This window comes from Ctenopharyngodon idella, chromosome 17 (assembly GCF_019924925.1).
Source record: "Ctenopharyngodon idella isolate HZGC_01 chromosome 17, HZGC01, whole genome shotgun sequence".
Lineage (NCBI taxonomy): Eukaryota > Metazoa > Chordata > Actinopteri > Cypriniformes > Xenocyprididae > Ctenopharyngodon > Ctenopharyngodon idella.
The window spans coordinates 7,306,035-7,332,545 of NC_067236.1; the positions used below are offsets into that span (position 1 = coordinate 7,306,035).

A 26,511-nucleotide genomic window follows, 5' to 3' on the forward strand; every position below is an offset into this window, starting at 1 on the left:
GACATTACCTGCTAATAAAGACACTAAGAGGGGAGAGAGAGAGGACAAAATATCATCTTACACCCAGTGGCAGATTCACCGATCAGGCTGTTTCACCCGAGCATAGATAAACAGAGATGGAGAGAGACAAAGAAAGACATTTGGCAGGAGAAAAGATCCAAAATATCTACATCATGGAACTAACAGTGAATTATTATGTCAAGACAAATTTTGGACATACTACTCAAAATCTGGAACAGTTATGACACTTAAGAGTTGCCAACCTTTCTATTTTTTCCTCCTAAATAGTTCAATTTCAGATTTCCGTTCAATATACTTCCGTTCTCCGTAGTTCCAACAAGCCCGGTTTTCACAAGGACGATCTTTTTCACATTCCTGCCTGATCTGCTTACATTCCTCTGCAACACTTGAAAGGTCATCAGAAGGATCTCATTGTGTTTAGCTAAGAGGCCTTACTTCCCCTTGCAAGCTGCTCACACTGTAACAAGAAGTTCACTGATGTTATTATGTTTTAAAGCGAATGCTGGCAGAACTAATTTGACAAATTCTTTAAAACATATTTTTCTTTCTTTGCTGCTTCCTGTCTGAATGAAGTAACTTCGCTCTGAGATGGTGTAGCATAGTATTTAAAGATCTCACCCAGAATCTGAAAGGTTAAAACACACAAAGAGCAACTATCACACCATTGTGCCCTTGAGCAAGACATTTATGCTCTAGTTGGTCCAACACTGTAATAAATGAACTTTAATATGTTTATCTAAATTCAGCTAATTAGCCAAATAACTTAAAACTACTGTTAAAACAGCCTAATTATTTGACAGCTGAGTAATGAGTACTAATTAGTACTTGCCCTGTGCACACCATACACCAATGAGAGAGCCTTGGAAACTAATTTACTGGCAGTAGAACACAAAAACATGAACTGGCCCTTCCATTTATTTTGTTTTGTTTTTAATGGAAGTAAAATAAGGTATTTTGGAGAAGGTTTCAGCTGTTTTGTCCATATTATCAGGTTTTGTCCAATTATAAATTGTGTGTTAACTGTACGTCCTTTGTGAAGCTTGAAAGTTTTAGCTCCATTGACTTTCACAAAATGGACAAAAACAGCAGAGACATTCTTAAAAATATCTTCTTTTGTGTTTTGAGAAAAGTAAAAAAAAAAAAAGAAAGTTCCAAGTATGGAACTATATGAGGGCGAGTAAATAATGTTTTTATTTTGTTCTGTTTTTTTTTTTATTTATTTATTTTTATGATTTATCTAATTAAACTCAGTTGGAAAACAATAGTGCCCTCACAGTCTTGCTAAACATGACAGATTAACCCTGACTGTGACCTCTGTAAACAGACCAAACAGCACTTATACTCTGCCCCCTGGGTCTGTGCCCAGACAATGCACATAGGCATTATGGGATGCTGATGATGTGTTTATTATGTTTGCTAAGAAGTGATGACAAACTTGTTTAACAAGAATGGTTTCAGTAAAGGTCAAGCCCTCCCTCTAGTGGTAAAAACAAGGAGCTCACATTCAAACATCTAGAAAAGTAAGCAATTATTCAAATAAAAGCATATACAGTACCATTTGTAAGTAGGGCCGAACTTAGCAATACCTAGAAGCTGATTAAGCCAATTAGCTCAACAACCATAACAGGACTGTTTTCAAACAAAATTAGCAGTGGAGAACACCACAGAGCAAGCTGGGTATTGGGAAGAAGTTGGGGGAAATCCCAGGTAAGTAATGTTGATTTAAAGGAGGGCCCCATTCCTGTCTTTGCCTAGGCCCCATAAATAGTAAATTCCCATCTAATCACACAACAACTAGTGTCAAAACAACATATTTTCATCAGGAAAGCATTATGCTTGTGAGATGAAGACTAGACTTTGTTCAGTCTGGGCTCCAGCTGTGAGTGACTAATCAGTTCAATCACCACAGAAAATAAATGAGCTATATCAAAATAAAGATGAAATGCCTCAGAGACAAATCACAGAATATGCAGTGCATACATAATAAATATAACCGCCCTCAAACAAATAGAAACTGACAATAAATAAATAAAATTTTGAGTTTTAATCAAGCTCAAGCCCAAAGCCAAAGCAACAGAACTTATTACACAAGGACTGCAGTCAAACATTTAACCAGTTTAACCACCAGATGGAGCCACAAACACACAAAAGAACCTGACATAAAAAGGACCCATTTGAATCTAGCAAAAATACATTCGAATGAAATCTGGTAGTGGAACTTTACCAACACTCTCATTGCACAGATCAATGTATTGCAGTATTTGCAGCCTTTTCCTTTTTTCTTTAGAAAACCTGGACCTGAAGCAGAAGACCAGAATATTTTACAACCTAAATGAGCTGAATTAAATATCTTATTAAATATCAATGTTTGAAATACAGCACTTAAACCAGTCAAACTGGACTGTGAACGCAAGCCTTACATCACATGCAACAAGCAACACAATAATGAATCTAGCAGAATCATTCAGCAGTGGAACCAGAATGCAACGCATCTAGTCTACAGGGTAGCATTTCACGGTTTTTACCATGCAGATCATGTGTACATTACATACGTTCACAGGGTTTGGGGAAATTACAGTACACACAAATCTCAGGCTGTGTATTCTGGGCTATAGAAACAATAGCATCATCTAATCAGACACAATTACCATCAGTATAATCCACTGGAGCACAAAATGAAATATGTACATTCAAATGAATGATTTTGACATCCTCCTTGCCTTGGGCTCGGTCAACCTGTGCTTCTCAGTGTTTTAATGCATGCCTAGATGAATGGACTGTCAAGTTTGAGAAAAAACATATAAGCAAATTAATATAAAAGATCAACAGTTCAATGAAAGAAACCCAGCGAGAAGGAAAAGATGAGAGTCCCTTAGCAAAGCTATACAGCCTTTGTACCATGTAGAAACATGAATTCAGTGGACCAAAAGAACATGATGTCCTGTGGCAAGAATGATACCAGTAGTCCAACATCAACAGAATCGCCAACGTATTTCAACCACTGCGCTTCCTGCAAGCTCAAAATGTCCATTAATATTAGAGGCTTTTGACTGTGGACTAATATAATATAATATAATATAATATAATAATATGACAAAATAATGGCAAGTATTTAGCAAAGTCAAAGCAAGCTTTGGCAGGGACACAAAATGATTAAGCTTCCACTTAAAGTATGATTTTTCCAGACTAAACAATATTTGCTAATATTTTAAAACACTAATTAGATCTAAAAAAAAAAAAAAAAAGGGGGAAAATTTTATTGAATTATGCAGAAAAGGAGATGGAGATAAAAGCCTATGTTTCACATCAAGATAAGCTGTCCGTATCGCCCCCTCAAGAAGAATAACGAGATCTGTGCAGCTGCTCCACTGATTGGTCAAAATCGTTCATGCTGTCACAAAGGATCATGGGATGGACCACCACACACCCACTGCCCAGACAGCGTGGGCGTTTCCGTGGTAACAGAGGACAGCGGCGATCTTTACGCGGCCTCAGCGAGCCACTAATGAGTATGAGTGAGAGTGTGTGTGTGTGTGTGTGTGAGTGCGTGCTTCATGCTGCAGTGCAAACGGGGGGTTATGTTGTAAGAGACACTGCAGTGAAATAGAAATGCATCTAAACTAGAATCTAAGCTGGTGTGTGTCTGTGTAAACTGATCTTCTCGTAAAAGTAAATGTCAAGGTTGCTTTCTAATTAGAAAGTAATTCCCCAATATCTGGTAAAAGGAAAAAACTTCAAATGTCATTTTCGTGCCAGTCAAAAAGTGCTATTGTTATCAATACTGTTAAAGTCAACATGAAACGGAAGTTTTGCAATAGTGTTTTCTTCCCTATTGTGACATACACCGATCAGGCATAACATTATGACCGCCTTCCTAATATTGTGTTAGTCTTCCTTTTGCTGCTAAAACAGCCCTGACCTGTCGAGACATGGACTCCACTAGACTAAAGGTGTGCTGTGGTATCTGGCACCAAGATGTTAGCAACAGATCCTTTAAGTCCTGTAAGTTGCGAGGTGAGGCTTCCATGGATCGGACTTGTTTGTTCAGCACATCCCACGGATGCTCGACTGGAATGAGATCTGGGGAATTTGGAGGCCAAGTCAACACCTCAAACTCGTTGTTGTGTTCCTCAAACCATTCCTGAACCATTTCTGCTTTGTGGCAGGGTGCATTATCCTGCTGAAAGAGGCCACAACCACTAGGGAAAACCTTTTCCATGAAAGGGTGTACATGCAACAATGATTAGGTAGGTGGTACGTGTCAAAGTAACATCCACATGGATGGCAGGACCCAAAGTTTCCCAGCAGAACATTGCCCAAAGCATCACACTGCCTCCGCCGGCTTGCCTTCTTCCCATAGTGCATCCTGGTGCCATGTGCTCCCCAAGTAAGCGACACACACGCAAAAGAAAATGTGATTCATCAGATCAGGCCACCTTCTTCCATTGCTCCGTGGTCCAGTTCTGATGGTCACGTGCCCATTGTTGCCGCTTTCGGCGGTGGACAGGAGTCAGCATGGGCACCCTGACTGGTCTGTGGCTATGCAGCCCAATACGCAACAAACTGCGATGCACTGTGTATTCTGACACCTTTCTATCAGAACCAGCATTAACTTCTTGAGCAATCTGAGCTACAATAGCCTTCGCTCCCCACATGCATCAATGAGCCTTGGCTGCCCATGACCCTGTCGCCGGTTCACCACTGTTCCTTCCTTGGACCACTTTTGATAGATACTGACCACTGCAGACCGGGAACACCCCACAAGAGCTGCAGTTTCAGAGATGCTCTGACCCAGTCGTCTAGCCATCACAATTTGGCCCTTGTCAAATTCGCTCAAATCCTTACGCTTGCCCATTTTTCCTGCTTCTAACACATCAACTTTGAGGACAAAATGTTCACTTGCTGCCTAATATATCCAACCCACTAACAAGTGCCATGATGAAGAGATAATCAGTGTTATTCACTTCACCTGTCAGTGGTTATAATGTTATGCCTGATCGGTGTATATGCAACCATACACACGTGCACTCACACAGACACGTGCACATGGCATGCACACATACAAATTCATGTACACAAAGTGACAGGAAATTCTTCTGACATATCCCGCAGCCAAGCAAACAAGAGCCAAATGCATCAAGCTTGGCTCTCCCCTCAATCTCAATCTCTATTTTCGTATTCAAAAGTGGAGCCAAGTCACAGCATAGGCTGTTCTTCTTGTTAGCAATAGTACATTATTATTGAGAGATGGCACTTTTAAAAACATGCTAAAAAAAAGTGTGGTATGTGTTTTTAACTCAATATAACCTTCAAGTATCTACTAAACGTGTTTGTGAAAACATTACATCAGCCAAATTTTTAAGCTGCACTCTCAAAACATTGCAAACTTGAACAGAATTCAACAGAAACATGATTCTCTGTTCAATTTAGAGCATGCAAACCCTGTGCAGATGTATACTGAAAACGATTTGGCTTTAACAATAAATACATCCTATTTCTCCCCAAGGTAGCTTAAATCAATACTTTACCAAAGCTTTGATTAAAAGTCGCAAGGTGCTAGACCTCTCCTTCACTCTCTATTTCTCTTTGTGTCTGCCTCTAGCTATTCCATTTGCTGTTAAGAAGAGCTGCTCTCAGTTAATCCGATTATTTTTTTACCCTGTCTAGAAATACTTTGATATTAATCAAACATTTGATTGTCAGAGATTATAATTTAAAATTCCAATTTTCATAAAAATCTTCAGCGTGTCTCTCAGTATGTTAAATGGTGAGGACAGAATGTCCTCAGCCAAACTCAGGCAGTACATTAACATGTGCCTGATATTCATATCTTAATAAAAGCATGTCCTTTTCATTACACAATTAATTCTGGCCCATATACATGTGTTTAGTGTACTCCTTGACACTAATTTACACAGTTTAAGAATTTCTAAACATCTTTTATTCGAAGTAGGTAAATATGTCAATATTATATCAAAGTCTGAGACATATAGTTCTGTAAACCACCAAGTTACAAACGTTGAAACTAAATGTGTGACATCGTGTTTCTAAATGCATAAAAAGTGACTACTACTGCACTTCTAGATCTTTTAGGGTGAATGAAGCTGTGTGCGCGAGCGAAACATAACATTTTACCCGGAGACCCGGGATTTTGCCTCATCGTGACGTGAAAGAGTTCCCTTTCGACAAATATAACACTTTCTAAATTTAGTCTCCTCAAAATATCAATTCCCTGACGATTCCTTTGAAGCTAGTCACGTGTTAGCATTTCGTGAGTGTGTGTGTTGGGGGGGTGGGGGTGACATTTTGACATATAAAGCTGCTTCAAGGGCGAATTCTGCATTAGAAGCGCGCGCAAAACCGAACTGCGCAATTGCGCGAGGAATTCGTTGAGGGAGCGCGGATTAATCGTCCAGTCTCGAGATTTCGCGAATCAACTGCTCGGATGGATTACGCCAACTCTTTGCGGAATAAACGGAGGTCAGAGTCATGGAGAGCAGTGCATCGACCACCCGTGCACCGCTGGATATCACGTCCAGGAATCTACAAGTTGTACTGATGCAATTTAGTTCCCCGTTATGAACTGTCCTGGAGTTGCGGTTCAAAGTTAGGGGCTTTAAGAGCGGGGAACACCATGCACACCGCAGAGCTCGCGCTCTCTGTCCTACTTGTCGTGATCATCGTAGTGTCGCTGCTGTCCAACGTGCTGGTGCTGATCTGCTTCCTGTACAATGCAGAAATTCGCAAGCAGGTTCCTGGCTTGTTTATACTCAATTTAACGTTCTGCGACCTGCTTCTGTCCGCCTCCAGCATGCCGCTGACTCTTTTCGGGGTGTTGAGTAAAGCGCATCCCGGAGGACAGGTTTTCTGTCAGGTAGTCGGGTTTCTGGACACTTTCCTGACTACCAACTCCATGCTGAGTATGGCAGCGCTCAGCATCGATCGGTGGGTTGCTGTGGTGTTTCCTCTGAGTTATCATTCCAGGATCCGTCACCGGGACGCTGTGATCGCTCTGGCTTACACGTGGGTGCACTCCTTGTCCTTTTCTGTGGTTGCCGCGTGCCTCTCCTGGGTGGGCTACCATCAGCTGTATGCTTCGTGCACACTCTGTAACGGCAGGGCGGTCCATGCCAAGACCCAGTTCGCGATATACACGCTGGTGCTGCACGCGTTCACGTTCCTGCTGGTGTCAGTGGTGCTCTGCGTCACGTACCTGAAAGTGCTCAAAGTAGCGCGCTTTCACTGCAAGCGCATAGACGTGATCACCATGCAAACGCTCGTACTGCTAGTGGACATTCACCCGAGGTAAGAATGACCATTTTACGGTTAAAAAAAGTAAATAAACTGCCAGGGCTGGTTTCCAGAACTTCACCGTAGAAATACAATGACGATGATACAAGTGTAGTGACGGCCCATTTAGGCTACACTAAAATTGTCAATTGCAACAAATATAGTCAGTAATAACTGTACAGAACATTATATTACCAACACAAAAACACTAATATTAACACACATAAACATTATACACTTTAAATAAATAACATAAAAATGCAACAAAACCCAAACAAACGTAAATAAACCAATTACAAAAAAACCTAATATGGCTTGTACAGGGAATTCTGGGAATTCCCCCTTTCCTCACATTGCTTTATTTTTTTTGTTTTTTAGTGTTGTACTTTCATTCTTTAAATTTTACTTTTGATTTTAAGTGTTTGCACAAATAAATATTAAATCACATATTCAGTACTTAAGTGTAAATAGAGCCCAGAGAAACTCTTTAGAGTTGCTGCATTTCAGCACCACAGTTTTGGTCCACCTGAATTTAACATGCTGCGTCTTATATAATTGTTCTCAACTAAATTAACACATGTATTTTGCTTTTTGGATATGCCAATGCAACAAACTACATATTAAAAAAATAATAATAATGAAAAATAAAAATAATTCATCTAAAACATTATTGGTCAAAATTGTAATGGGTGGGAAACTACAAAGTAGAAGACTCACAAATCTGAAAACTGCCACATTACGTGTCCTGTGATTTATATGCGATTAGATTGATCTTTGAAAAAGGCATATTTTAATGGATTTAAACTGAAATTAAACATCTCAGGTCATGTGACTTCACAGTAGACCCCTCAAACGAACCGTTATCAAAAATGTCTGCTTTTAAATCAATCAACAATCTTAAATAATACAATGTGGCACCAAATAATACCATTGTGCTACCAAATAACGAGGCTGAAAAAAAGTTAGTGGCTGATGTAAACACACCTCTCTTGTGTGCCAACAGATATCAAGAGACATTTGTGCTTGTCAGAGAGTGAAAATCATCATCTCACTGCCCAGAGCATTGGATGACTTTCAATGGCAATGTGTTGATGACAATAACTTGTTAACCAACAATGACAAATTAGAATAGTCCTTCCTATGCACCACATGTAATGAGCACATCTGGTGTTCAGACAGGGGATGTACCAGAGCACTCCACACATTCAAATAGATAAGAAAATGACTGCCAGCTGCTGGCTCTTTTGGGATTCATGTAATAAAAAAATAAATTAAAAAAATCTATAGCTTTTTACAGACTGATATAACAGTCAACCTAACACACCGGTAACACAACCGACCATGTGAGCAAGTGTTAAATAATCCAGTGCAGGTGTGACATAGTTAATCTGACATTTCAATGATTCACTGAAACAGCCTGGGTAAACATCTTCACTCTATAGGAACACCTGTTATGTCTCCTGAATGTTTTGCCAGGAGGTTCCTAATGATGTCAGTGGTGAAGTACGCAATTTAATCTGGTCCATAAATGGTCCAGTTTCATATCTATTTGAAGCATCTCATCCCATTTCATATGCAAAACAGCATAATACACAGTGTCGAGTGAGAGAAATCATCTAAATGGAGGTCTTTTGTCCAGTGTTCGTCAGCGATGTCTGGAGGAGCAAAAAAGGAGGAGACAGAGAGCCACCCGCAAAATCAGTACCTTCATCGGAACCTTCGTCGTCTGTTTCACCCCTTATGTCATCACCAGGTGAGCCATCTGCTTTTCTTCCCTGGGCTCCTAGAGACTCAGCATCTGTGCAGTCATGCTGTTATTATAGTGTTATTGTGACGGCCAGGTTGAGATCCCCGAATGTAATTAACACTGCCTGCTTGATTTAATACTCAAAAGCTGGAGGACACTGTGTATTGTTCAAGGAAGACTGGGGTCAGTTAAATAAAAAACAGTAAATAATCATGTAAACACACACACACACACACACAGGGCCTAAAACTAACTTTTTGCCACACCTGCCAATGGCCAGTGACTTAAGAAAATTTACCGGCCAAAACTATTTTTTACCAGCCATGAAACAAAAACAGGCAGTTATGAGAAAATTCACAATCCTCTATTCCAATTGCAATGCCACAGTTAAAACTACTAGCTTAACTAATATAATTTTAAATAGCCTATATTTTTAAAGACAAGTAAACAGTAGTAAAATAAGAACAAATGATCAAATTACAAGCAAAAGCACAAATAAATACAATGCAACAAAGTTACAAATGAAATTAAAGCTGCAAGTAGCGATGAAAGAGCCCTCGCACCCGGAGCCACAGCCACCCGGTGGCCTTGGGAAAACAGTGAATAGAGAACAACATGCATGTAAGCGAGTAAATACAGGAGAAATCATTTTGACGTGCCTCACTTCCTGCTGCCAACAGGTGGTGTTTTGACTGTAACTAAAAATTGCCATGTAGACGTCTTCAGGCCATGATTATTATCAAACATGTGAAGTTTGGACCAGATCACACATCGTATGCCTGATTTACAACAACTTCCTGTTTCATGGCGTTAATCACATACTTTAGCATTTAGCCAAGTGTTGCATGATTTAATGTGTTTCCAGCATGTTTGGTACTTCATGGCATATTTAAATGTATTTCTGGGAGTAAATTACAGTGCAAAGCATGCCATTTCCTGTTGCCAGCAGGTGACGTTATGACTAACTGAATATTGGCATATAGATGTCTTTAGGCCAGGACTCTTTTCACACATGTAGTGTTGTCACAGTACCAAAATTCCAGTAGTCGGTACCAGTACCAGTAAAATTTTACGGTTCTCAGTACCACAGGAAAATCTGTTGGAACGATTTTACTATTTTATTTAACTAGCCTATGTTTGTGTGTGTATGTATACCTCAATGAAATAAATTTTGAAATATAAAACAGACGTGCTGTTTATTTTAGCTATTCCTTCAGTGAAACGACACACTGCAGCCTGTAAAACTATGAAATAAATATCAGTAAATAATGGTAACCTAAATAATAAAGTATTATTCTAAAAAACATTTTTCTACTTTACCACAGTAAAGAATGTGAATATAATAGGCCTAATTAAAAGCGAACCAAAGGAAGAAACGTTTAAAATTCCCTTGCGTGAGTGAAGATTTGGGAAAAGAAACAGAGATTCCATGTTCAGTGGAATAACTAATGGAATATTGTTAAATTCTCTGCTAATCGGGTGACCAGATCGCAATTCGCAAAACAGAATACAAAGCCAACAAAGCTTAAATGTATGGACTCGCGTACCTCTCATTTGGCATGAACCAAAATGTTTCCATGGCTGTGATGTCATATTTAATTGCTAACCTAGCTTATTTCTTCTATAAACAAAGCTTTGTGCTTCACTCGTGTCATATTCACGTAAAATACTGGCACAGACCTATCAGTGGGTACCAAATATACCCGGATACTCGGTACTCCCGGTACTACAGAAATGCTGGTATCGTCACATTTTCAAAATTTCAGTACCGACTTGGTACCAAAGTACTGGTACTTTTGAAAACACTACACGTTTACAACAGCTTCCTTTTTCATGGCGAAACATCAGATTTTGTCAGGCCACCAAGGACACGCCCTTCAGCAAAAACTCAAGATCTTCGCAATTTAACATCGCTATGGCCTTAAGATTAGACAGACCAAATATGATGTATGAGGAGTTAATCACAGTGTAAAACATATAATTTCCTGTTGCCCACAGATGGCACTATGACTGTAACTGATTATTGCCATGAAGATGTCTTCAGGCCAGAACTCTAATAAAACATGTGAAGTTTGTAGCAGATCGGACGTTGTAAGCCCGAGTTACAACAACTTCCTGTTTCATGGCGAAACATCAAATTTTGTCAGGCTGCCACGGACACGCCCTTCAGCAAAAACTCTAGATCTTCGCAAATTAACATTGCAAAGGCCTTTAGATTAGACTGACCAAATATGATGTTGATCTGATTAAAGCTCTAGGAGGAGTTTGTTAAAGTACAACATCTGGAAATGGCAAAAATTTTGCAGAGAAAATTCAAAATCTCACTTCCTGTTGGGTTTTCAGATTTTGCACCCAGGGACTTTTTTGTAGGTATTGAGCTGTTACATGTGTCCACCAAACTTCATACCTGTACATGAAACATAGTGTGAAGGGCGTTCAATTGAAATTTTGTAGGTGGCGCCATCGAGCCATTTTGCCTCACCTAATTCTGAAACCCCTATCAGATGTAAATTTTCACCACTTCTGACACGTGTGCAAAGTTTTATGAGTTTTCGAGCATGTTTAGGCCCTCGAAAATGCGACTCATTTTGGAGAAGAAGAAGAATTGACAGAGCAATTACAATAGGGTCCTCACACCATTGGTGCTCGGTTAACATTAAAAACTCAAACAGCAGCAGGATTAATTAGGATTCTGTCCCTTTAAGAGTGAATGCACACACGGATTATGCCTTTTCTTTCTCAACTGAAGACATATATGATTATGTTTACTAGGATACTCATTGAGATGGCATTTTTTTGACATCATTTTGTGTGAATTTGTCCGGTCAAGCACAGGAAGGCATGTAGAGAGCTCAACTTAGTATTTGCACGCTGTCTGAAGACGCGACTTTCAGAGCGCGCGATTTGGATGTTTTGGATGTTGAACTTCCCACAGCGCACCATTTCACGTGTTCTAGCGCTTCAATATTTACATTAGAAAGGCTTAAATTTTCGTGATGACGCAGCACTAACTCATCAACTGCCCCGAGCGTCGTTCACATGTGTTCACGTTCATGTTCTCGTAACATTTCGTTGTTAGAATTCATAAAAATGTTACCAGCCATCTGGCAACTGACACAGTTTCATATACTCGCCAGCACCGATTTATACTCACATTTGGCACTTGGCGAGTGTTAATTATAGGCCGTGTATATATATTAAAATATATTACACTACATTTAATGGATGGATGGATGGTTATTTGAAAAGTTCTCATAAACCGGTCTCCCCTACAACTTCCTACAAGTTATGAAATATGAAGCTTGTAGTTCTAGTACTACTGTCACTGGTCATGTATGTCCACCTGACTAAATGAAAAGGGCCCCCCTGATTAGGCATGTTATATAACCTTGGTGAGCTCAGAGGAGATGAAAGGATGAACTGTCTTGTGTATCCCTGACTCTTTCTGCAGCTTTTCTTCCTCAAAGCCTGTCAAACACAATTTTTAAGAGCAATTGTTAGTGTCCTTCAGGCCACAAATTATCCTTTACATAACCAAACTGAAAACAGAAATTGTTCTGCATTCACTACCTCTTATATACAAATATATAAACTTCTATATGCAAAGAAAATACTGAAAATGTGGTAACTGCAGAGTAAACTATCAGGTCTTTGGACTTTGCACCATGTCTTGCTTATATCTGTGTCATATCTTTAGGATTGTGGAGCTGTTTGTGACAGAGCCATTTAATCCATACTGGGGCGTGCTGTGTAAGAGTCTGGCATACAGCAAAGCTGCATGCGATCCGTTCGTCTACTCTCTTCTGCGACACCAGTATCGGAAGACCTGCAGTGACATCATAAATCGACTCATGAAGCGCAGTTCCCTGAATGACTCCAGGCATCAGCAGGAGAATGGAGAGATTGGGAGAGCTAAGGAAATCGTAAAAGATGGGGAAGCCAAAGTCAGACCTACAGACTGAGGACTCCTGTTGCTATAGAGATGAACAATCACAAAGATATAGCTTCGACTCTGGAAGGAGAGAAAACAATGAAAGTAGAAGAGGCAGCTGGATATCAGGCTGCATTTCTCAACTCAAAAAGAATTTAAGATGTTACTGTAGCAAGAGATTTTAGTAGCAAAAGAGATTTTTTAAAAAAAATATTCTTTCTTTCTCTTTCTCATCCATTCTGAAGTCAAACTACTGTAAAGCTGCAATCCACGAGAGCTGCTAGTTAGCCAACATTCAAAGAGAATCCGTTGGACTTATTACTTATCGTGGTCTGATTTGTCTCTTATGTTATAGTGATAAAGTGCTGTTTAGATTTATGAATAGGTGACTGCTTTGACTTCAGTTGAGTAACATGGTCAAATGTGAGAAAACAGCAGATCGCTTCTAACATTGTGAGTTTTTCAAAACAGAATAAGAAACAATATTTTCTAGATGATGTTTTAGTGGAACTCAATGGCATGTGGCTTTGATATTTTTGTAGCATGTATTGTATTTTCAGGGTTTAGATATGAAGTCCCAAAGCAAATGGCAGACCTGTTCTTATGGTGCCTTTATTTATTTTATTTAATTATTTATTTAAAACAAAACCTCTATAGACTGAATTTTAGTTAACTGAAATTAAGAAGCTCATTTCAGCAGAGAATTGTAGAGAAATCATGTTGTATAAACCAAAGGTACAAAGGAGATAAAATAAGTATTTATTGAGCGTGAAACACAATAGGACTTAAAAAAAAATGTTAGATTAAATTCTGACAGCACAAACAGTCTCTTTTTCTAACTTGCCTCTGAAAATTATGTGTGAAAATATTGTGCAAGTGCCTGAAGTGCTGTCATGTGAATTTAATTAAATGTTCTCTGTGTGGGAACACTGGCCACAAGATATAGGAAAAAAAAATACTTGCAAAAGACCTAAACGTTGGGAAAAAAGAATGAAAAAAATATATATATTTTTCTTTCCCCAATTTTCCTGTTGAGTTCTACAATGCTGTTCTTTGTCAATGTATATATGCATACACATTTTTGTATTTTTAAAGAGTAAATCATTTCTACAGGGTAATTTATATCTGAATGTCACTCTATAGTAAATATGTATTGTTTTATTTTTTGTAGCGTGCACGTACAGGTATGTGTGCGACTGTGATATTTGGAAGTGGGAATATTATTACACTTTGAGGGTGTTTATGTATAAAACTACATGTTTAAATGTTTTCTTTTGTGCAAATGTAAAGCCTTAGGAAGAAACATGTCTATTTTTGTTAAACAGAAAAAATGTAGTTTTAAATTTTGCTACATAAATATCTTTGTGACTTTGCTGACAATAAACAGTGGGTTTGAAAAGACATTTTTGTTATTTGTTTGACAGAGAGCAGAAAACACAAAAGAAATTAATTGTAAGCAACAAAGTCTAATTTGTGCTCTGCATATCTGATGTATTTGGTCTTCGCCAGAGTCCTCGCCTTCCAAATTTCCTTCTATCTGAGAAAAGGAAGAGAAATGCATGGAAAGTTCAATCCCAAAGTAGGAGAAAAAAGTGAGAGAGAACGATAGGAATGTGGGAGAGACAATTACTTTCTGAAACAGTTTAAAACAGATTTCATCCCTCCTCTGTTCAGCTGAAACGAAGACAGCTTTGCACTTTGCACTCGTGCTCCAGCTCAAAAACCTCACAATAGAGAGAGAAAGAGTCAAGAAGTCCCTGTAATTGCAGGTTCAGAAGAAAAAGAAAAGAGGGAAGATAAAAAGAAACGTAGAGAGCGTGAAGGCAGACGTTAGAGAACAGCAAGAAATGAGACCACTAAAGAATTCTGAGTAATTATTACCGCCCCCCCACCCCCTGCCCACCTCATCACCACCCCCACTTGCAATGCAAACAAGAACAAAAGAAAGATTCGTAAGAATCCAGCCCTGACAGCCCCCAGATTATATCCTTACTCAGGTCTTCTCTATCTCTGCTGTGTTTGTTTAATTTTATAGACTTTTTCCACTGCTGAGTATGTCATCCCCATTTCTCCATGATCCATAAATACTGCCCTACAAAGGGGTATAGTATGGTGCTTGGGACAACAGTCAATTACACAGTTTAGAGGTCAAAACACAAGAATATTTGACCGCAGGATTCCTTGATTGACCAATCAGAATCACGTATTCCAGAGAGCCATGTAATAATGGTAGGTAATAGTAATGACAGGTTTAGTTCTAGTTATAGATTATAGATAACAATACTTGATTAGTACTGATGCAGTGGCACAAAAGCAAAATGTCTAATCTGTCATCTCCAGTAACAGTTTATTGCATTTTAAAAAAAAAAATCATTTGTTTATTCACAGCTTGACTGATGTGACAAAGCAGGGTCTTGGTCAGTAGGTTCTCAATCCATGTGCAGCGTTTACTGAAATAAAGGCAAAGGCAGTAGTCAAACAGGCAGAGATAGTCAGCAGGGAATCCAAAGATAGTAAATTCAAACAAGGCAGAGACAATAAACAATTCATAGTACACGGGTAGAGGTCAGTAAACAATCAAAACATAATCCAGAATAGAAAACAATCAGAAGACTTCGCAACAAACGAATGAACAGTCAGAAAGCGTATAAATAGTCCAAAGGAAACAACGAACAGTTGGCGCCAATAACGAGTCCGGGCAGAGGATTCCGGGAAGTGAAATCCTAGAACTAGGCAGTGATAGATAGTCAATATTATATTATATTATATTATATATATATATATATATATATATAGTCCCAGACTAAAATGCATGTTTGAGCTATCTTACCTGAAAGCAACTTGCACTGTGTTGTGGCACAAATCAAAAGGACTCTTACTGCATAAGAGACAAACACGTCCAATTGTCTTTCGAAAATTTTATTTCTTGCAATAAAGGTCAGACAGTCATACAGAAACACAAGTAGCTGTAAGACAAAGAATGAAAGCTTCCCCTCACTTTCATATCTCTAACCTCCAAGGCTGAAGCCTCTGTCCTTTTACCATATTAGGAACATGTTTACCACTTCAGTGTTTTTCCCTGTCACCCTAAGTCACCCAAAGAATGCATACTTAAACACTTCTGAGAAAAACAAAATCATTTAACCATAAGCATATAAGTAAAATCATAAGGAAATTATACAGAAACTCAAAATTTCCCCAACAACTGACATATCTTAAAAGGTTTTGTCTCAAGATGCACTAGTAATGCCGGGTTCAGACTATACAAGAAATATGTCAGACCACACGTTGCTAAACGACCATTCATCGCCTGCTGTCATTGAGAAGACGGGACTATCGACTGACAGAAGGTGCCGTGAGAGTAAACAAACAATGGCTAGCAGCGTGTTTTGCTCTGTTTTGTCATCAGAAAAGACCAAAAGTGGACACATATCTGGATTGCATTGATATTTGGATTTCCTCCAAAGAGAACTGAGGTGACATCTTTTATTTACCCGCTTTCACACTATCGCTGTAACTTAGCCCCTTGAGGAAACATCATAAATGCAGGAGTATCTCCACAAACATTTCCTCCATTGTAAATTCCACCTAGCAGGAACGATGCCATTGTCTCTTTCTTTTTTGTAGGAAGGTGCTTCTATCGGCCAGTGTCACACGTGACGGAACTTGTCGTGGACGACGGAGAAAAAAATTAAACATGCTAGTCTTTCTGTCGTGATGTTGTGAAGCACCGCAGACGCCAAATCAGGTTGTCGTCCACTGACACACTACACGAGCTGAAACGATCGAATCTTGCGTCACAACGCCCATTCTCGTTTACGAATCCCCACGACACCCTACGTCAAGCAAATCATGGCAAAATTGGGGTAAAATCCTGTAGTCTGAAACGGGCATAATGTATTTTCTAATGTCCGGTTCAGACTACACGATTTTAGCCCGATTTTGCCACGATCTTCTTATGGCTGTCATGTTTCTTGTCCACGGCATGACAAGATTTTAGGAGTCAAAATTGTATAATCTGACACAGTGACTATCGTAACCGACAAAAATATCGTGTAGTCTAAACCCGGCATAAGGCATGGTTATAAAAGCTACTTAAATGTCCTAATTTAACTAAGGCCTAATCCTGCCTTAACCATAACGATCATAACCAAAAGGCATTTCAACAGAAATAAATTTAAGGAAATCTTTTTCTTTCCTCTAGTTACCTTAGAAACTTGGAAACTCATACTGAGTGTTGTTTACTCTTGTTTGATAAATTGCTTGTGATGTTTCTCTTTTGTAAGTCGCTTTGGGTATATCTGCTAAATGACTACATGTAAAAGTTATTACATGCTGCCATCTTGAATAAAGTCTCCTGCTGTTATATACTAAAACCCCAATGCCACCATTACCTTTTGTTAAACAGGATGTGGGCTACAGTCTACAGTTCCACACATATATTCAACAGAAAGACACTCTTAAACATAGTCATTTAAGGACATACTTGTACAAACATTTAACCTCTTTCACACACACAATCACACATACACAAGCCCAAATTCCTAAATTACTATGATTCACTCCAAGACTCACCCACACAAACACACAGCGCAGAGCTCTCCAGGGACGCACGCAGTGAGCCCAATTAAAAACCAAGCAAGCGGATAGACAGAAAGAGAGAGGGGTAGAGAGGAGAAGGAAAACAGAGTGTTGTCTGTTTTTTCTCTGATTTCCACTCATGTACGGCACAGCTTCACAGCAGTACAACTCGTGAGAGAGCAACTCTTCAGAGACTTCAAAGACTATTCTGCACTAAGTGCAACTGTTTAGGGTCAATCTGAAATGACATGCATCCCCTCTGACACCACAATACGCATTCCTCACAGAAGAAAAAAAGAAATTATTTTAAAGATTGATTTCTTTGGGGTTAACAAGATCTTTGAGAGATTATGTATGACATAAGAAGTGTTGTTTTCACTCATTGACTACTTCAAATCCCTGTCTGGAGCTTCCAGAAGATAATGCAGTGATGCTTTGTTCTCAGATCATCGTTCTTTGCTGTAATTGGTAAAATTTAAAGGGGATCTGAACATGAGATAACTTGGTACTTCCTTTAAGGCTTTGAAATCATGTATCCACATGAGAAGGACTTTTAGAGTGATCAATGCAGACACAAACACACTCACTGATGGTAGATTGAGAACGATTGCTGTGAGCTTCCTTATAAATGAACAGAGTCAAAGGTTTATTTGAGCTAATACAGCTAAATCCCTGGAGAAATAACCACTGTGAAGAGTCTGCAAGAGATACTGGGAGAGACACCGGGACAAATGAAAGGAAAATCGGAATCAGGGCAATAACATGAACAATGGAACTTCTTCCTCTGCTTATATTATTCCAATAACATGTATTGCCAGGTTAAACTGGCATGGTTTATACTACAAGTTTTAGTATTTTTTTAAAAGGGACCTATTATGCCCCATTTTACAAGATGTAAAATAAGTCTCTGATGTCTCCAGAGTGTGTATGTGAAGTTTTAGCTCAAAATACACCACAGATAATTTTTTATAGCATGTTAAAATTGCCACTTTTTGGGGTTGAGCAAAAACGCGCTGTTTCAGTGTGTGCCATTTAAATGCAAATGAGCTGCTGCGCTCTGCCTAGGAGGGCGGAGCTTCAAGAGCTGATTCGCTGGTGTCAGGAGTCAGTCAGGACGCACTATAATGTCAGAAACTGTGAATATATGCTGCATGGAGATAGAACAGGTATAGTTTAGTTCAATTACGGTTATAACTTATATTGTCTTCTTCCACTATTTTAGTACAAGCCAGTTGTACCGGACCCCTTCCGAATGATGGCCAAAACTTTACAGATGTACTTTACTTTATTGTACTTCACACAAAAGATGAAGCGTCCACATTCCGATGCTTCAATCTCTCCACTTGTTTCATTACTGGATGAATCAGTGTTTTTGAACGAATTTCTTGACTGAATGATTCAATGACAATTTTTTTTTTTACAGTACTGTCGCCACCTAGTGACGTAACTTCACCTAGCGAAGCGCCAAGTTACTTTTGCTCTATTCTGATCACTTCCATAGACAGTTTATATCCAAAATTGCACAGACAATTCAACCTCTCTATTCACCCCAAGGACAGAAATATCCCAGACAGAAGGAAAGAGACTGAGATTACTAATTCCTCACAGTGAGAAAACAATTACAGTTGAGTTGACACCCTGTAAAACAGAAAGAAATTGCAGCATCTGTTTATGGCTCTTAACAACCATGAACAGTTTTGCTGTCTGTTTTATTAGGTTCTCCTCCCACTTATTTTGCATGCCTCTACAACATTTGATTGGATTAAGGAAGTTTTTATAGCAATAGTCTGGATTTTGAATCAAGAATATACAGTCTATGGAAACTACAGTAACACATGGGTCTCGTTCCTCTGCAGAAGGAACTTTTGTCATCTCAAGCAAGTAATTTACTTACTTCAGTACATTTAAAGCTGCTATCAGATGCACTATACAAATTAACAAAATTTACCTCCTTCCAGCATTACTCAACTGTGCTTTTTAGCTTAAAATAAGCCTTGGCATGTTGTGTCAAATTGTCAGGAGTTTAGCGCTCACAAACACACACATATACACACACCCCACGCACAAACTTGATAGGTTGTTCAAAAGATATCCCCAGCATCCAAGCAATTAGTGCTCATTGTTTCCATAGCAACCCAAAAGACCAGTGGGAAGGAGCCAAAACTTGGACCATAATTGCGATTTTCCCCTTCCTCCCCAGTACATTCCCTCTCTGCTATGCATTATGGATTAAATCTTGCACATTTTCACAAGGAGTGATTTGCAAGTTGCCAATAGCTTCCTGCTGATTTGTTCAAGTGAAATCATGATTAGCCATTTTAGATGAATTTGACTGAAAAAGGACCTAAACCATATTATATCTGATGTCCAGGTGTAGGACCAAGCTTTATAGTAGTGGCTTGCATCTATGGATGCTATATAGAGACCATTTTTTCCACAAGGTCAATCACATAATTGAGATTTAATAATTGCCTACAGTAAGTTACTTAACTAGCAGTTGTAGGCCCGGTTTCACAGACAGGGTTTAGCCTAAGCCAGGATAAAGCCTTAGTTCAATTTAAGTTGCTTTTATAAATGTACACTATAAAAAAAAAAAACATTACTGGTGACCATCTTGAGACAAAACAACAGCTCTAACATATTTTAAGATATGTCAGTGCAAGTTACTTTCAGTTAAAACAGCTCAAACATACATTTTAGTCTAGGACTAGCTTAAGCCTTGTCTGTGAAACCGGGCGATAGTTAATTAACTGGCATTAAATGTAATTTTGTGTACTGTAAAAAAGTATGTAATGCTTAAGGCAAGATACACAAGAATAAGTACAATTATGCAGCTCAAACTTCAAATAACAGCTCTGTGGATGAACAGATCTTTGTTCATTCATTGGATCAAATCTTAGCAAGTCACACTGCGTCAACAAACACATCTGATGCATATTTTAATCATCCATTCAAATGAGTCATTATAGAAACATCTGTTCATCACTTTGCATTTAATAAACACAAAGACAGGAATAGAATAATAATTAACTCACCAAATGGTCAGAATCAGTGAAGCAGATGAAAGCTTCATCAGGCCAGATCCAGAGGGCAGTTTATCAACCTCATCAACCACACTAGCTGGAAAAATTACATATGAATGCAGGGAAATGGTGGCGATACTGTTTGCATGATTGTGTTTGATTGTCGTCGTTTGATAAGGGTTCAGAAAACAGTATGGTCAAAATCTCTATAATAATAGCACCTAAAGCCTGGAAGGTAGCTTGAGGGATGCATCAAAATGCGCGCACACACACACACAACTCACTTGGTTTATCCGGCGCACACACACTCAAAAAAAAACACATTAACCTGTTTTCATTATCTGCAGACAAACACACGCACACACACACATCACCATTATATCCCTGTCAGTCCCGTGGGAGGTGAAATTTGATATGATGGAGGTTAAGCAGTCGGTTAAGGCCGGGTCACTCTTGCACTTTTCTGATTCCTATGACTGTCAGACTGGGTCAAGTCCATGGCCGTCACCAAGGAGACATAGCCTCTGAGGATCTTTCTATAGAGTTTTTGTTCAGCTTCAGTACTATTCACCATGGCTCCAGTAATGAATTCAGAATATAAAACCCATGAAATATAGGAATCCACAAGCCTTTGTGTTTGGTTACACTGTCATTTGGGCTGGATTGACAATTTCCATTAATCGTTTTCAGTCGATCTTCTTTTTTCCTATGCTGTTTTCATTACTAGTAGCATACCTGCCATCTAATAATCACATTAAGCTTGGAGCTTTGTTACTTTTGATAAGAAAAGTCTCAGTTTTCAAATTATGTAAATTTTATCATGAAATTTAATTGGCACTTTTTAATGTGATGACCTAAGACTTTTGTTCATCTTCGGAACACAAATAAAGATTTTTTTGATGAAATCTGAGAGCTTTCTGTCCCTCCAGGCAGCTACGAAACTACCACATTGATGCATCAAAAAGTATTTATATTTTTTTTTATATAATTTTTTATATAAGTATTTATATAATTTTTTACCTCTAAAACACCACTAATGTCCAACTGCGTTCAGCATTCGGTTAGTGAGGTCTGATCGCGTTCTGACAACGGAAGTGATGTCTCGCGCTTATACTTCAATGAGTGCGAGCGAGTGGTGTATTAGAGGTAAAAAATGATATAAATACTGTTCGGTTTCTCGCACAAAGCGATCTTTTTGTGTCTTAGGACATCAATGTCTCATCACGAGCCGCAGGGTTTAATTTGGATTTGTCTAAGCAAGTTTTATTTACTCTTATAGACGAAGGTTCCCATTGACACGCATTATAAGGCTGACAGACGGCAACGGTTGGAGTTAGAAATCATCATTTGTGTTCTACTGAAGAAACAAAGTCACCTACATCTTGGATGCACTGGGGGTAAGCAGATAAACATCAAATTTTCATTTTTGGGTGAACTATCCCTTTAACATCACAACAGACATAACATATGGAATACTCGGAGTCAGATATGCAAATGATTATTTTTGACGTCACTACAGGGAAATAAACCAATTTATTAATAAAGTCATGTAAACGTGGTTTACTTGCGTTGTCAGTTAACTGGTTTGCATGTAAACGGGGAAAACTAACAAATATCAGATTATTGAAATAATAGTTATCAGCTTACTAGTGTGCATGTAAACGTGCTCATTGTAGTAGTAATATTTCACAATATTACAGTTTTACTGTATTTTTAAATTAAATAAATGCAGCATAATAAGCAAGAGAGACTTTTTTCAAAGATGTAAACAAAAATAAATAAATTAATAATAATAAAAAAAAAAAAAAACTTACACCAACCCTGTCACGAATACGGCTCCCGCGGCTCCCCCTCCCGGCCGCCGGAGGGAGCCATCACCTGAGTTTTGAGTTACTTCCTTCTGGACTACATTACCCATAGGCCCTCATTCCTGGGACTGATTGCGCACACCTGCACCGCATTACATTCACACTATTTAAGACGCACACACGCATCCATACACTGCGAAGTCTTGATTTGCCCTGGTGATCACTACTGAGCGTTTTCTTGTGGACTGTTACCCTGTTACTGTTTGGACTGTTTATCTCCTGTGAACCTCTGCCGCCTGCCTCGAACCCTGCCTGTTTCCTGGATTACGTTTGCCTGCCGCCTGCCCTGCCCTGAAGACCCTGTATCTCTGCCGCCTGTCTAGACCCAAGCCTGTCCCTGTTTCCGCTACTGTCTTGCCCTTGTCTGCTTTGTGCTTTGTTGTTACAATAAAGAAACTGCAAATGGATCCTCACGCTGTCGGCCCATCATTACAAACCCAAACTTTTGAACTATGCCAATAATTAAAATCACTGCTTTAGAATACAACTGTTTCACTGCTTATAAGAGAACTAATGGCAATCATTTTTATTTTAGTTTCATTTTTCTATATATAAAATTGAGAATTGACATTTCACAAACTCAGAAACTTAATTTTACACTTCGTATGAAATGGAAAAAAAAGGTGATAGAAATCAAAGAGGAGAAATAAAGAGCCAAAGTGAAAACATGCAATTAGCTGAAAGATATAGAGGAAAACGAGAGAGAGAGAGAAAGAAAGAGAGAGAGAGAGAGAGATTCAAAGGCAGTGGCCATTAGACTGACTCCTGCAGGATTCATAATTACTAAAAACCACTGTGAGTATATTTTGTGTGCGTGTGAAAGTGTAGGCAGATGTCTGCGTGTGCACATGTTAATTAACACTCACTATAATCACTTAATTAAACAGGAAAATTAGAATCCTAATTTGCAAATAATTGCATCTGCTGCAGCATGTCAGCAATGACGTTTCAAGTGATGACATGCACTCACTGATTCTCATGACAGTAGCTGATCCCACTATGTATGAACCATGTTCACCCACTGATGTGACTGCTAAAATAACTGTCACTCAAAGCACAGAGTGTATTGTCATGGTTTTGAATAACAAAATATCATCAGAAAATATGACGAGTGACTCATATTCAGATATTCAGAGTCAGAAAAGGCCATATAGGGTCTGCAGTGATGAAAACCATCTATTGTCTACATACCATCTATTGTCTGATTGATAATTTTTTGTTTATTTTTTTAACCAGTAAAAGGCCTTTTAGAATAATTACAGGTGCATGTCTTTTTGTGGTGTAATGTTACTTTTTTGCCATACAAACATCAGCAATGGCACCAAAAATCTCAGTTTAGCCCTCTTGTTTTGTTTTTTTTAATCAGAGTACGAGCACCACATTCTCTTACAGCATTCCTTACCAGTTGACACTGACAGTCAGACCGACATCAAAATATCTTTAAGCATGCACTCACTGGCCACTTTAATAGGTACACTTGTTCTACTGCTCGTTAAAGCAAATATCAGCCAATCACATGGCAGCAACTCTGAAGACATGGGCTATTTCTCAATACTAAGAATGGACCTGCGTTCTTCTGGAAACTGGTCTTGCCAGGCTACATCAAAGGAACGAACTAGGTAGGACACAGAGTCAAAACCTGAAGCAGATGGGCTACAGCAGCAGAAGACCACACTACCCTGGGTGCCAATCCTGTCAGTTAAGAACACGAAATTGATGCTACAATTAGCACAGCTCACCAAAATTGCACAATAGAAGATTGGAAAAACTGTTTCCTGGTCTTATAAGTCTTGATTTCTGCTGTGAAATTCAGATGGTAAGGTCAGAATATGGTGTAACATGAAAAGATCCATCCTGCCTTGTATCAACAATTCAGACTGGTGCTGGTGGTGTAATGGTGTGGGGTATATTTTCTTGGTACACTTTGGGCCCCTTAGTACCAACTGAGCATCATTCAAAACACCAAAGCCTTCCTAAGTATTGTTGCTGACCATGTTCATCCCTTTATGACCACAGTGATAACCCGTCTTCTGATGGCTACTTCCAGGATAACACGCCATGTCACAAAGCTCAAATCATCTCAAACTGGTTTCTTGAACATGACAATGTGTTCACTATACTCAAATGGCCTCCACAGTCACCAGATCTCAATCCAATAAAGAATCTTTAGGATGTGGTGGAATGTGAGATCCACATCATTGATGTGCAGTCGACAAATCTGCAGCAAATGCATGATGCTGTCATGTCGTTATGGACTAAAATCTCTGAGGAATGTTTCCAGCATCTTGTTGAATCTATGCCACGAAGAATTAAGGCAGTTATGAAGGCAAAAATGGGTCCAACCCGGTATTAGCAAGGTGTACCTAATAAAGTGGCTGTTGTTTCTCATAATTGTGACATTATTTCTTCAAATACTAAGTTTATTTCTTATTTAAACTACATCTTACAATTACCTTCTATTGTTTTCTGTCAGGAAGAAACAGGCTTCAATAGTAACTGGACTGTTGAAGGATGTTTCACTGTAAGTTACTTCATCAGTGATGAAATTTGTTGGCTTAATTCTACTGATCAAGACCATAAGACTAAAACCTATTTATTGCCCAGACCCACTACAATTTCATTACTTTTTATCCACCTTTGTCCTACTCCCTGACACAATTTTGCACAAATTATGGGAGTAACTTCCATTAATCTGCAAACAATCAGCGAAAGACTCACTTTATAAATGCAATAATACACTTCTTTAAAAGCTGAGTCTAATAAAGTGACATTATTCTACTCACCTACCAACCAATCAAACATTAAAAGGAAACTTAGAAGTAGGGATTGTAACGGTTTGGTGTCGTAGAACACGCATGAAATAGGAATATATTCAAAACTGACTGAATGCAGGAGATAAACATTACAAAAAGGCAATAACTGACAAAGGACTGAAGAGAACAGGGAGTATATATGTAGGAGATAACAATGAACTAAATAATGGAATAGACTTTAAATGGAGGGACATAAATCTCTCATAAAATTTTATAAAAAAATATATATATTCATTTGTGTTTGGAAGTTGAATGAAAAATCTTATAGGTCTGAAACAACATGAGGGTGAATTATACCTAATTATACCTAAGTAGTAAGCTGAGCCTTTATAGTAAGCCTGAGAGATTCTTGGTGCATTCCAGTGAATTATTAATGGAATTTATTGTGAATTAAATTGGCAGAACAAATGTGCAGCATTTTCATACTGTTACAGCGGTATACAAAGGGAAAAAAGCAAAAAAAATCAGGAGGAAAAGAATGCAGTGACTGAAAAGAGCTCTTACCAAAGATATTCTTGTGATACCATGTCACATTAAAATACCAAGTGCTATGTTATTCTCTTGAAGTCTGAACATTAAAATACCAAGTGTTACATTATTCTCTTGAAGGAAAAAGGTGTATAAGATCCGTTTTGTTGTTTGGCACAATCTTATTCAGATCTATATGGCAGTTTGAACCAAAAGTCTGAATCACTCTTTTACTTCATGCTGAAATTCACGACCCTTTAATGTCAGAGCTGAAGAGAGAAGTCAGGAATTATCTAGCTGCCCACTAAAATCAATTAACCCCAGTCCCCTCATCCTGCCCAGGTGCAATTCCCATCATTCTCAGATTAATGCTTGCCCATCAATTAAAGACACATCACTGTGGCTTATCGTGGGCAGCACAGGAACGTCAGAACAGTACAACAATTTAAGAAGCATTTCTGAAGATAAAGGGTGTCCACTCTGCTTCCTGAATAACAGTTGGATGTTCATTCTCATAAATGTCACCAGGCCCCCGTGGGACAATGGAAATTGTGTTGATGTGTTTGTGACCTTAAGCATGAAAATGATCGAGACAGTTCTTCAGATAAGGCAAAAATGTGCCTGTGTCAAATGCTGGAAACATTAACACCATTCAGACAGTTTCTCAGGGTCTTTAAAAGAATATTTGCATTTGTGATCAAGGTAATATTCCCCCACATATTGGATAATGGTGTATATTGGATAAAGAGCCTGCTAACTGATAAAAATC

At 38.7% G+C, this 26,511-nt stretch overlaps 1 protein-coding gene across 1 annotated transcript; it reads left to right on the forward strand.

Annotated features, from left to right (window-relative positions):
* The first annotated feature begins 920 nt into the window (after nt 1-920).
* On the forward strand, nt 921-14,364 carry gpr26 (G protein-coupled receptor 26). Its single transcript, XM_051868275.1, has 3 exons — nt 921-7,326; nt 8,951-9,064; nt 12,756-14,364. Exons 1-3 carry the CDS (start codon nt 6,656-6,658, stop codon nt 13,018-13,020), a joined length of 1,050 nt encoding a protein of 349 aa, XP_051724235.1. The 5' UTR covers nt 921-6,655; the 3' UTR covers nt 13,021-14,364.
* Nucleotides 14,365-26,511: the final 12,147 nt, after the last annotated feature.